We start from the raw sequence: 12,608 nt of genomic DNA on the forward strand, positions 1-12,608 counted from the left end.
TTTCTCGAACTCTTCAAATATTAATTTAATGATCGTTACTTTTTTCTATTTCTAATCTTCAACTTGAAACGAACCTTTCGAATATCACTGAAAATTATTATATTCGTAAATATTATACAAATATTTTAAATTCCACATATTTTAAAGTCACATTTGAATTGTCAGAAGATAAGAAAATATAATGGCGGAAAGTTTTGGCGCAAAGTGCAAGAAGCGCAACGATATTTGAATGACATTGATACATTAAGTATTATTTTAAATAAAGCCATCTATAATTATCGTGTATGCTATACGTATAGTAGTATATTATAAATTTCAAAATGAAATAATTTAAATAATAAATTAAATATTATTACAAATTATAATTACCTGATTTGAAGAGACGTAAAAGAATAGGAACTGCGATGATCGTTCTTTCGTCTTCCAACTATTCCTGTTTTCATGTAATTAATTCCAATGGTGGCGCTACGTTCGCTTTCGTTAATGGAAACGCTGCTTCATGTAAGTTGTGACACCTCGCGGCCACCGTTAGTGGAGATGTAATATTTTCCGGTAAAGTAGTTTGGTAGTTTCGTAAAAAATTAAGTGAACGAAAAGTACGTAGAAAATGTAAATTTGCATTAACTTAATCTTCGGTTACATTAATCTATGGCTTAAATCGCTGCTTTGAGCGCGATAAATTTTCGCGAATTGTGTCTATAATCGTCGTGTATATTACATATAGTAACATACATATATTGCAATAGGGCGCCTCGAAGTGTATTAAAACATTGATCGGTGCAGTGAAAGTGGTAGAAAATAACGAAATCTAATCATTTTTCCATCATGTAGTCAATGCATTGTACTCGGTAGTCTTTTAAGTTCACATTGCTAACCAATGTCTTGTGTTATACACTCACAAGGTTAAAGTGCGTTGATTCATAGTTGTTGTTTTCCTCTGGAATTAGTAGAAAAAATGAGTGGAGATATGTTTGACGGAAAAGATTATCCAACCCAATGGGCATTAAATCCTTCAGCTTATCAAAATATGAGTAATGATCAAGGTAAATGGTATAAAAAGTATTTCAGCATTGCGATTCATTTCTTACCATGATTGTATAACATTTATTTGTCATACAAAACTTTTGACCACCATTCAGTCGATTGGGCAGCATTAGCTCAACAATGGATCAAAATGAAAGAAACTGTAGTTCCACCGGCACCACCTCCACCTACTATTAATCCTATATGCTCTGGGAACGATGGTAGCGGAGAAGCACCAATGGATATGGATACAAAAGAAGATGATGTACCACCAGCACCACCTGCACCAACAATTAGTGGATCAGGTAGTATAAGAAAATTGAGATCCGATAAAATTAATAATAAGTAAATTTTAATTTTTTTAATTATATTTATAATCGAATATAATATAAAAGTGATTTTTTCAATTTTTGTAATTGATTCATAATGATAATAACAATAATGTATTTATTGTGCGTAAATAATATCATTCAAATATTGTTCAATTAAAAAAAAAATAATATTCATATATTTGATTTTTTATTTTATTTATAAATATAATTTGTAGACTTATTTGATGGTGATTTAAACTATATCCGAAATATCCCTTCATGATATATCTTGTTTAATAATAGCTGAAGCATGGAATCAGTGGAATCAGTGGGGCCATTGGAATACTTCAGGTTCTGGTGCAGGTACATGGGAATGGACTGGTGTACCTCCCCCAGGTGTTTCTATAGGTTCTGATGGAAAACCTATGGGAATTCCAACAGTACCTGTTATCCCACCTGCTCCAACTATATCTACAACATCAGAATTTAGTGTGCCACCACCAGCAACACCATCTTTGTATTCTTATAATTCAGTACCTCCGACACAACCTTATAGTCAGGTTAAAATTGTATTTCTAATATAACATAGAGCACCAAAAAAATATTCCTATATTTTCCCTTTTATTTAGACTTAGTAAAACAGAATTGTGTGTAAAATTATGATATTATTTTTTTAAAAAAAGGTGTATTGTAAAATTGAAAAGAGAAAATATTGTTTGATATATTGTAGTTTGAATTATTGAATTGAACTTACAGTTTGATTTCTACTCATTTCTCCTTAATTATAAATCATAAAATATCATATAATAGAGAAATATATTGTATAATTAAAAAGGATTGATATTTTTGAAACGGTATAAAAACATGGATTAAAAATTAAAGATAATAAGTATCTCATATTTAGGTGACTAATTATTGGTCCGGAGAACCACCTACCGCCATACCTCCTCAACCACCCCCTTTTATGAAAGGAATCAGACATGCAAATAGAGCACCACATATGAGACCAATGGATACTGTAAGATGTCGAGAAGACAGGGAAAAGACACCTGAGGAGGATACAACGACAACCATAGGTAAGTACAAAAGGGATAGTTTTTAAAATAATTGTGACTGAATGTACTAATACTTCTTATACATAACATAATGGATAATGCAATGTAATTATATTATGATTATTGTTAATTACAAAGACATACAATGACTCATAATATTATTATAATTTGACATTAATCTGATCACAATACTTTAATCGATTAATTGTACATTATATTGTACATTGAATATTTCCTCCAACTCGTGTTTGTCAAATAACATTTACGATAACATCTTACTAGCCCGTGATTAAATGTACATACGATGAGGATATTTTTACTTTAGACGCGGCAAAACGTAGACAATTGCCAGCATGGATTAGGGAGGGTTTAGAAAAAATGGAAAAAGAAAAACAGAAAGCTGTTGAAAGGGAAAGGCAAGAAATACTAAGGAAACAAGAGTTAGAAGCCCGAAAGCAAGCCGAGGATGAAGCTCGGGCTGTACTGAATCCTTGTAAAAGCAAATTTGTAGGTGTCCAAATGCATGCATTAATTGCGTGCTTCGCAAATAAAACTATGTTAAATAATCTTGAAAAACATTCGTTATTTCATGTTCTCGTTACTTTTTTCAAATGCAGGATTCTGATTCCGAGAAGGAAATTGAACAAGATCTTGATGATGGGGTACATAATCAGCAGGTGACTGAAAAAAATTTCGAACGTACTCCAGACATTCTTCTTCGTCCACGGAAATCACGATTTCGAGACGCAGACTCGCCAGATCCACATACGCACGCGGATAGAAGTCCAACCACGTCTAACGCGACCATACCTACGCCGAAACGGTCGAGAGAAGAGATACTGCAGGATGTGGTGAATATTATCCCGATCAAATTCATCGTTAATCGCAGATTTTACGATATTACAGATTTGCTTCGGTATAGATGTTAAAGGTGCGGAGATCGTTGACTGAAATCCTTCTGGAGGTAACGAACGAAGAAATCGGTGCTATATGCAGAGAGGTTTGGAGCCGCGCACGTGCCAAAGGTACCCCAGATACACACGATACAACTAACAAATTGATATTTCATATTTCGCTCACCAGTGCACAGAATCTGATTCATACGAGTCTTGTGCAGTGTTGCGGTGAATTTTATTTGCCCATTTGTGTAATATAAGCTTTTAAACATTAAACAAAGATTGTTCAATTCATAGAGTTAATTATTCGATGATTTCAGGATATCCTACTTTATTTTTCCAGGATTTTGTATACACGTACCATAAGTGATATTATTTTTTTTTCTCTAAGTAGTATTATAAAACAAAAAAAAAAAAAAAAACGAAAAAACGAAAAAGAAACCATATCACCCAGTTTTATTAACTATAAACTTTCAATTTTTACATAATAATTAGTTTAATAATTCTTTTTTATCGAATCGTTTTTTTTTATTATTTATCAAAAATTTAAAAGTTATATTAATTCACAGGATAAATCGTTCGTGAAAAAAGGAAGAAAAAGTGGCGAAAAAAATATATAAGATTCGATAATTTTACATTTAAGAAAAAAAAAACGCGTAAAGGGCAAATATTTATCTTAACAAATTTTTTATATCCACTTCTCGATCGGTTTAATTAATTATTGATTAATTGGATCACGTAATTATTATCACGAAAACGCGATTACATATTGTGGATATGAGAAAGTCACATGAAATTAATTTTATTTTTCTCTTCAATATATGTTTACTTGCTTTATATATATATATAGTAGTTATCAGAATAATATTTTAACATTTAACAAAACGGTCCTACCCATTATCTGTTTTCATTGATAATCTCATTCATACTCTTACCTTACGGCTCTGCACGTAAACTGATCGTTGATATATTCCTCTACTAACGTCATTTCTTTACAAAAGAAATTTCAGTTTCGTACAATATCTAAAAGGATTGCTATTAAAGATTTCTTAAGGTATATGAGGATTGATGGCAGGATCGACTCTCCTTGTGATATCGGTGATCAGTACCATTTAATTTTGGGGGGTATCCTGATGATAGCACTTAGCCATTGGTACTAAATGCGTGTGTATTGTAAGTCCCTGCAGGAGAGATCCCCGTCGCATCCCTCAACAACATGGCCCCTCTTGCTCAGATCACTCGCAAACTTGGTAAGTTTCTAAATTATTGCAATCTTCAACGCACGGTCATCCTAGGAACCGGTCGTGTATACGCAGTTATTTCTATAAAAATAAATAAATAAAATAAATAAATAAAAATAAGTGAATAAAAATTTAAAAAATGCGTTCGTGCATTGTACCACTCTTTGTAGCCATGCTCGCTTATAACTTCTCTCGTGAAAACGAAGATGTCTTTCAGGACATTTTTCAATTGTAGCGGCAGCATATTTAGTGGTCGAGCGTATGTCTTTATTATGACGAAAAAACTTATTATAGGCGCAGAACAAGAATAATATATTTTTTGTGTCGTATAGGTCTGGGCATCTATGGCGACAGCAACAGCGAATCCGAGGAGGAGCAAAACGAACACGTACAGACACAGAACAACGATAGCGATGAAGAACTCATAGTATGTCTCCCTTTGGAATTATTATTTCTTGGAAATAGTATAGATAGGTTTAACAATAGGAAGGGTAAGGGACGTGGTTATTATTCGTAATATCGTTATACAGGAAATGGTGAAACGGCGGCAACAAGCGTTCAAAAAGACGGAGGAGGAAATCGAGGCGCGTTTGGCCGAGGAGGATGAGAGGGAAGAGCAACGTTACGACGAGCAGTATAATAAACAACAGGAAAATCATACTGGTAATACAAGCTGCAAAGACTCAGGTATGTTTCGAAATATAATAAAACTAAGTCGTTATTACATGATTAAGCGTAACTCCGTAACATCACTACTTTAGTTGATGAAAAAGAAACGGTAAATAATCAAAGAGAAGCGTCTGAAACTTTGTCGAGCGGCGGACAAAGTCCACAGCAACAAATAGCGCCGCCTGATATGGCAAAGACCAATACTCCATCGGGATCAGCCGATTCCGAATCTAGCAGTTCCGAGACTACGACCTCTTCCTCGAGTCATAACTCGGTGAAGAAGAAACGATCGAACAAAGATCGCGATCGTGAATATCGAAAGAGGAAATCAAAGAGTAGAAGTAAATCCAGAGGCAGAAAGTCTCGGTCCCGTTCTTCCGAGCGTGGGCACAAACGCAAATCCAGATCTAGATCGCTAAAGTCTCGTAAAGAGTATCGTTCAAGGTCTTCGAGCAATTATAGGTCCAGTAAGAAGCATAGATCGAGATCGAGAAATCGAAAACGGCGTAGATCTCGCTCGAGGAGCTGTCGTAGATCTAGATCCAGCTCGGCCACCAGGAAATGGTCGCGATCGCGTTCCAGGGGAAAAAGGAAATCACGTTCTCATTCGAGAGGTAGAAGAAGAAGTCGATCCTATTCTACTAGACGGAGTAAATCCCGTGCAAGGGATAAACGACGATCACGATCCAGATCCAGGGCTAGAGACAGATCTCGAACACGCTCGAAGGAACGTAAACGTTCGCAATCTTACGTTTCCAGGAGTAAGAGACGGACACGATCTAGATCTAGGGATCATAGAAAATCACGATCGAGATCAAGGCAGTCGAATCATCGGGACGGTAAGAAATCGTCGTCGCATCGGTACAGGAATTGAACCTGACCAACTTCTAGCCAAGGTTGTATATACATATTCATAATTAAGTAACTTTTCGAGATATTCGTACGAAATTAAAAAAAAAAGAAAAAAAAAAAAAAAAGAAAGAAAAAAAAAGGAATAAAAAAGAGAAAGATAAAGACGCATCTTTTGTCCATAGATAATGTTAAAAAAAAATATTACCGGAAATGTAAAGATTTTCAATTGTGATTGTCCATTTGAAATTTCTCAGCTAAGCGCGCGTTAGTGATATCGAATATCGATTAGGTCATTTCTTCCCAGTTTTATTAAGCTCATTCGAAGAGTATATTATATCTTTAACTATAATATATATATATATAGAATACCTCCGGACAGTTTGTAATTATTTCGCTCTATCAGTCAGATTTTTAACTGTAGCGTTATTTCAATATATAAAGAGTAATTTATCCTTTTTTTTTTTTAATTTTTTTTTTTTTTTTTTTGTATTTAATTCCCACACAATTCATTGCTATGGAAAGTACTCAGACACATGTATGTCAGCGAAGTTTTTTCATTCACGATTCCCGATATCATTATTTTGTAATGATGTATCCATTTTATACAAACAAACATTAACCTGCATTTCGAGAAATCGTATAGATTAGCGCGAACTTCCGTCTAAAACATGTCGGACGTCGATTTATTTCCTACGAGTAAATATCGAATCGTTATTACTAATCTCACACAAGCTTGGTTGCATCATACATACATGATATATATATATGAAATTAATTCAGGTGCAAACGAGTTTTAACTTAATCAATACATTCGAGAATAAATACGCGTAGATATCACGACCCTTTGAATCTTTCGTTGTTTCCTTAGAATCGCGAGTCTTCTTCATTTATGTATCGAGTGGCATTTGTTAATCTCGAATCAGTGAAAAAGTAAAAAAAAAAAAAAACTGTTAAAACTTTAAAAATCGCGATGCATATATACTGTTGATTCAGTTACATGTATTGATACATACGTTCGACATATACGTTAAACCGATGATTTCAATGTATTGTAAGTGTACGGGCCTTACATACATATTGCTATGATAAGTGTAACGAGTCATTTTTAATTGAAATAAATAAAATAAAAAAAAAAAAAAAAAGAAAAGAAAAAGAAAAGAAAGAGAAAGAAAAGAAATATACATGAAAAAAAAATGGAAATATTCTCACCTGTGTAAAATTTCATTTTTTCTTTGTGTTTGGTTCACTTTTTTTTTTTTTTTTAATTCTTTTCCCTTCACATGTGCGGCGTAGTGTGCAGCGTAAGAGAAGATAAATGTGCTCTTTTATTGCATTATTATAATTTATTTCATATAAACATTTGATACAGTTTTAAAATTTCATTTCGTAGAGCTTAGTATTTAGTAGTTTAGTGTTAATAAGTAATTAGGTTCTATAGAATAATATCGGAGATAAATTGGATGGAGTGATCGAGGAGAGTTTCAAAGTTTGGTTTGGCATGATTATCGTGTTCACTTTGATACATTCGGATATATAAAAGAACATCTGCAGAACAGAATGCAACGTGTTTTCTTCTGCCAGAGGACGAGGCTTTTTGAGATACGTATCTATCGAAAATGACTTAGATATTTTATTCTGTTTTATTTTATTTTCTTTTATTCTCTTTTCCTTTTAAATTCCATTTAAAGCCCAAGGGTTAATCGAGTTAAATTTACAAGTAACGAGATATCTGCAAAGTGTAAATTTTGCCTCTTTTCATTGAGCAAATTTTAGATCTTAAAAAGTTGATATGTAACGATATTTTTTAACTCTATAATTTTTATCTTCTTTTTTAATCTCATTTCGAAATTTTCGAAAAAAGAGGATCGAATCGATATTTATCTTATATATATGTATATATATATATATTTATATTTATATTTATTTTAATTCTCTTCTCGATATGTGCTATAGTATTTTCTTAATTTTTTTTTTTTCTTTTTTCCTTTTTACATCGTAAGAAATCAACAAATATTGGTCTCATACTGATCTGTGATAGTCCTCTCGATCGAAACAGGCACACAGGTGATACTTATTGATCGCGATCGAACGTTCTTTCGCATTCGATCTGAAATATAATAATAAGGGAACGATAAAAATTTCCACATTTTGTACGATCAAACCCGATAGAACGACGATTGAATTGCATGTTGTCTGCAGATACCGGTCGCTATAAAATAAGGTACGTATTTTGATCTATGTGGATAACTATGGGGGAGAATCGTTTATATATATATATATCGACTAAATCTTATCTATGCTTGTTAGAAGATATCTTACTTTAAATATACAGTAAATATACATGTGCGCTTAAATTGTCAGAATATTCTCACTACTCTATCCAAATAAGAAGGGGTCGAAGGCCAGGCGTCAATCCTCGAATCGCATAAATTTTAAATCGACTGTTGTGTTTTTTTTTCTTTTTTTTTTTTTTTTTGAAATTGAAAAAAATACCAGAAAAGCAGAATTTCTGATCGCACCTCCTACTCGATAAAATAGAACGTATACTCTAAATACTCTAAATATTCGCAAGTTCGTCGAGATATCATCGACAGACAGATTCGGATAAAGATGGACACGGTGTAAATCGTTTATCTCGATTCGAGGATCGACGAATGATCGTTCAGGATTGTTAACGCGGGTTTAATGTATAGATACATGTGTACAGTGGAGAGGTAATTCGTTTACCAAGCAAGATTGTCGGCAAAGGGTTGCGTCGTGAGAATATTATTACAACCTAGGCATAAGTAGATATATCATTAATTCGCTTTATATATGGACTAGACTCAAGTACTTATTCAATAGTAGATCTTCATACGAATATTGCAAAGAAACGTAGTTTCAAGCTGTTACGGTCGAAGATGTGAATTTACAGTGTGGATCCTCGCGGAGACTCGTTACCGACACTGTTTCCTTCGTTTTCTATCCTCGATGATATTCACGATTTTCATCTCGAAGGGAAAATTTAAAAATTGACGCGTCTAGTAACGATCTCCTCTTATTGTCGATGCTTTCTTCTCTTTAATTCTCTTAAATTCGCCTCCAACCAAACACCAGAATTGGGATTCGCCCTCGCCTTGGAAATAATTATACGATGACGGACGGGTCGGTAACGAGTGTTCGAGGAATCGCGAATTTCGTCCTATGTCGCGAAAAGCCGATCAACGGACTGGATGGTTTTACAAAGAATCATAGCAAAATAGTTTCGTATTATTGTATACAACTACTACAACGACACGAAGTAGGTAGAAGAGTTGCAGAATAATTGTAATTCGAAAGGTTGGAAAAAGGATGCGTGGGATCGGAAGGAAAAAAAGAGAGGAGATTTTTTTTTTCGTCGGTAGCCGTACAAATCGATAAAATCGTTTAAAGTGTTGAAACGTTCCTAACCTGCAAAATAATACAATATACATATAATCTTTCATGTATACATATATATCTCTTTGTGTGTGTCTGTGTGTGTGTATGTGTATATATATATATATATATATATAAATCAAAATTGCAAGAGGATAGGAAAGGAAGGAGGATGAACACCACCCTCCTTCTCCCTCTTTCGTTCTGATATGTATGCGCAAAATAAAATCACCATTTTTCCTTTCTTTCCTTTTTTTCTTTTTTCGTTTTCGTTTTTGTTCTTCTTCTCTTTTCTCTTTTTCTCTATCTCCGGAGATTCGAAGCGGACAGATTCCAGCCGCGAACGCTTCCGTTACCCTTCCTCCCCTTCTCGCCCCCATTCCTCTACGTTCGCGCAATCTTCTCGTTTCCCGAGCACGGACGTTACGAAATAAGAGTAACACGTCTAAAATTATGGAAGGCTCGGCCTAGCTTCGCTAGACCCTCGTCGTCGCGCGTGTACATAAATAGCCGTATAAATTAATTAAGTACAAAAATTACAAACTTATTAACAAAAAACATTGGCAAGACTCGAGGCTCGGCCGGATCAAAAGTCTCTCCCCCCCTCCCCCCATTGTTTCTTCCTCTTCTTTTTCTCTTTTCTTTCGTTTAACGGAATACGCAACTGTCTCTTTCTTTCTCAAAGGACAAAGGAAAACGCAAACTATGCGATGTATACGGGAATCGAATTACGCGTTCACGGTTATTTCTACTTTTGCAAATAGAAAGGAACGTTTACAACGTATTGCCAAATGTGATAATTTCACATTTTTCACACTTTGGTCCATCGAGTTCGAATTCGAATATCGATATCGCGAAGGTTATAATTCGATTCCTCCACAAGTAAAAGTGCGGCGAAACGTTGTAGACGTGGTCGGGATTTCTTTTTCTTTTTTTTCTTTTTTCTTTTTACATAAATCTTAAAGCATCTTTTCAGAAATTACCGCACTTTTAAAATACACCTAACACATATCACAGAATCGTGTGTACTCCATTAAAAAAAAAAAGAAACGATCACACCGCAAATTAACCCCACCCCTCGCGAGTCCTCCCTATCTTCTTTTTCTTTTTTTCGGAATACATCTCACCGCGAACGTTCGCAAAACATCGCGAAAAAGGACATCGAAACAAGGAAATGAAACAAAGCAACGACAGTGCGTAACGGCACGGTCGCACGATATTAGGCCTAATTAAAAAAACTAAATTCCGCGTTTAAATGTTGCGTTTCTCCTTTTTTACGTAGCCCGATCGAGGCGGATTTTCATATATTTTTGTGCTCCTCGACGAAATACGATCTACGCAAATCTCTACGAAGGTTAAGAAGCGTGGCTATCGCCGTTCACCCGGAGCAAGGAACTGGATTCGGAATTCTCTGAGAAAAATTTGTCACGGTGGAAGGAAAGGAGGGGACCGCTTTTTTTCTTCCGCATGCCGGTAATTACAGCAGGAAGTTACGTTACGTTAAAAATCGGTCGCGACCGAGGAAACGATCTCTAGCCACGCTCCACATTTATCGTTCATTCACGAACCCGAGCCCGATATCGATATGACAATTACGAACGTACCTTTTAAATTACATATCACACGATCGCTCGGCTCGAAGAAATTCTCTATTAATCATTCTCCATCGACGGAAAACTCGCCACGCGAACGGTTCGAGACGGTCGTGGATCCTCCACCGATCTCCACCGGTTGCCTCGCTCGTTTCGAATGCAGCGCACATAGGGAAATGCATATCCCTGTAATCATCGTCTTTCGCGCGATTTCACGACTCGACGGGATCCACTCGAAATCCTTCACGACGATGATTCTATGATCTAACCCCTCCCTCGTGAAAACTTAACGTAGCGGCAAACTGTAACGAGCATGTTACGTTACGTTAGCGGGGAAACACTGTTTGACAGGCTTTTTTGACCGGTATTATCTGTATGGTACAGTCACGCGTTTTGTGATTCGCCTCGGTGAAACCATCTCCTGAGAGATACCTGCGAACAAAATCGAGAATATGACGGCGCGTTTATTATCTACGTATATAATTATTCTATCGTCCAACTGGGGAGGAAATATTTTGGGGAGAAAATGGGAGCTCCCTTCGTTCTATCTCTCGACGAATAATGATCTTTTCCTCCATAGTTGGACGAATAATATCTGTCACGATTGTGTGTAATCATCATTGTGAATTGGTGAAATTGGTATATTAAATTGGTTTGTCAATTTGGTGATTTGGTGTTTTTTGGAAAGTTACCTTGATCACTGAAACGGAGCGATGCCGAGGTGACGAGGAGGCTATTGGTTGAGCAGGGTGTTAGTCACCTCAGAGATGGACAGCAAAGGACTCCCGGTGTCCGGTTTGGAATCTGAGGGACAGTTGGGCCCATTCCCGCCGCTGATGATCCCACCGCGTGTTGGTGCTGAGGGTGGTGGTGGTGGTGCGGAGGGTGGTACAAGACGTTGCTGTTGCTGGTGCTGCTGTCCTGCCCGATGCCCATGCCGACTCCTGTCCCCGTTGTTCCCACAGCTGACGGGGGCGTGCTGCAACCGAAACCGCGTGTTTCCCCGTTATTTCCACGACCCCTTTCGAACCCCTCGCGTTACCCATCTCACTCCTTATATATCTCATGTTATTACTCGTATCGAATGATCACTATAATTCGTCGGTACGAAAATTCTCTTTTTCGACTTTCGACTTACATTAGAAATAACAATTCTCTTGTACTTGTAAGTGCAGTGAGCTAAATCAAATTATAATACGAAGAGAGAAAAAAAGAAAAAAAAAAGAAAATAACGAAAAGAAACTTCGAAAAATAAAAAACGTGGACATGCAGAGTACACGAGCGAATCGAGAGAATCTATACGACTCGAGAGAAATCGTTCATGCATTCATTACTCTTTACGTGCATGCCCAACAGTCAGTCGAATATCACTTTCAATTTTCGATCAAATCTCTAATTATTCTCGTCCCAACGAGATCTTTCGAAAGACGCTCACCTGACTACCTTTACGCGTCTCCTTTGAAAAAAAATTCCATATTTCCAAATAATTCTCTCTCTCTCTCTCTCTCTCTCCTTCCATAAAACAAAGAAAAAATTCTACTCTACTCCCAGGTCCTCGAGAGAACGTTCGCAA

At 35.9% G+C, this 12,608-nt stretch overlaps 2 protein-coding genes across 5 annotated transcripts in view; one reads left to right on the top strand and one right to left on the bottom strand.

Annotated features, from left to right (window-relative positions):
• The first annotated feature begins 474 nt into the window (after nucleotides 1-474).
• LOC107993369 (arginine/serine-rich protein PNISR) lies at nucleotides 475-7,247 on the top strand. The gene is made up of 11 exons (XM_028664595.2): nucleotides 475-1,043; nucleotides 1,140-1,328; nucleotides 1,638-1,894; nucleotides 2,239-2,410; nucleotides 2,715-2,896; nucleotides 3,007-3,240; nucleotides 3,312-3,414; nucleotides 4,464-4,535; nucleotides 4,859-4,953; nucleotides 5,057-5,213; nucleotides 5,288-7,247. The coding sequence occupies exons 1-11, from the start codon at nucleotides 956-958 to the stop codon at nucleotides 6,067-6,069; spliced, it is 2,331 nt and encodes a 776-aa protein (XP_028520396.2). The 5' UTR covers nucleotides 475-955; the 3' UTR covers nucleotides 6,070-7,247.
• A 685-nt stretch (nucleotides 7,248-7,932) lies between these two features.
• The window catches only part of LOC107993374 (aryl hydrocarbon receptor protein 1), a 148,811-nt gene continuing 144,135 nt past the window's right edge, over nucleotides 7,933-12,608 (bottom strand). For all 4 annotated transcript variants that reach the window (XM_062078255.1, XM_062078254.1, XM_062078256.1 and 1 more), the window contains exons 10-11: nucleotides 11,728-12,014; nucleotides 7,933-11,467 (exon numbers count right to left, since the gene is read on the bottom strand). In XM_062078255.1, coding sequence (XP_061934239.1) covers nucleotides 11,769-12,014 — 246 coding nt within the window. In that variant the 3' untranslated portion in view covers nucleotides 7,933-11,467; nucleotides 11,728-11,768. The remainder of the gene's footprint in view (nucleotides 11,468-11,727; nucleotides 12,015-12,608) is intronic.

This window comes from Apis cerana, linkage group LG8 (assembly GCF_029169275.1).
Source record: "Apis cerana isolate GH-2021 linkage group LG8, AcerK_1.0, whole genome shotgun sequence".
NCBI lineage: Eukaryota > Metazoa > Arthropoda > Insecta > Hymenoptera > Apidae > Apis > Apis cerana.

Excerpts from the sequence above, each read along its gene's own strand:
- LOC107993369 (XM_028664595.2), top strand. The coding sequence starts at position 956 with ATGAGTGGAGATATGTTTGACGGAAAAGATTATCCAACCCAATGGGCA. Across the intron at positions 2,897-3,006 it reads ATCCTTGTAAAAGCAAATTT|GATTCTGATTCCGAGAAGGA; the intron begins GTAGGTGTCCAA and ends TTTCAAATGCAG. Across the intron at positions 3,241-3,311 it reads AAGAGATACTGCAGGATGTG|ATGTTAAAGGTGCGGAGATC; the intron begins GTGAATATTATC and ends GCTTCGGTATAG.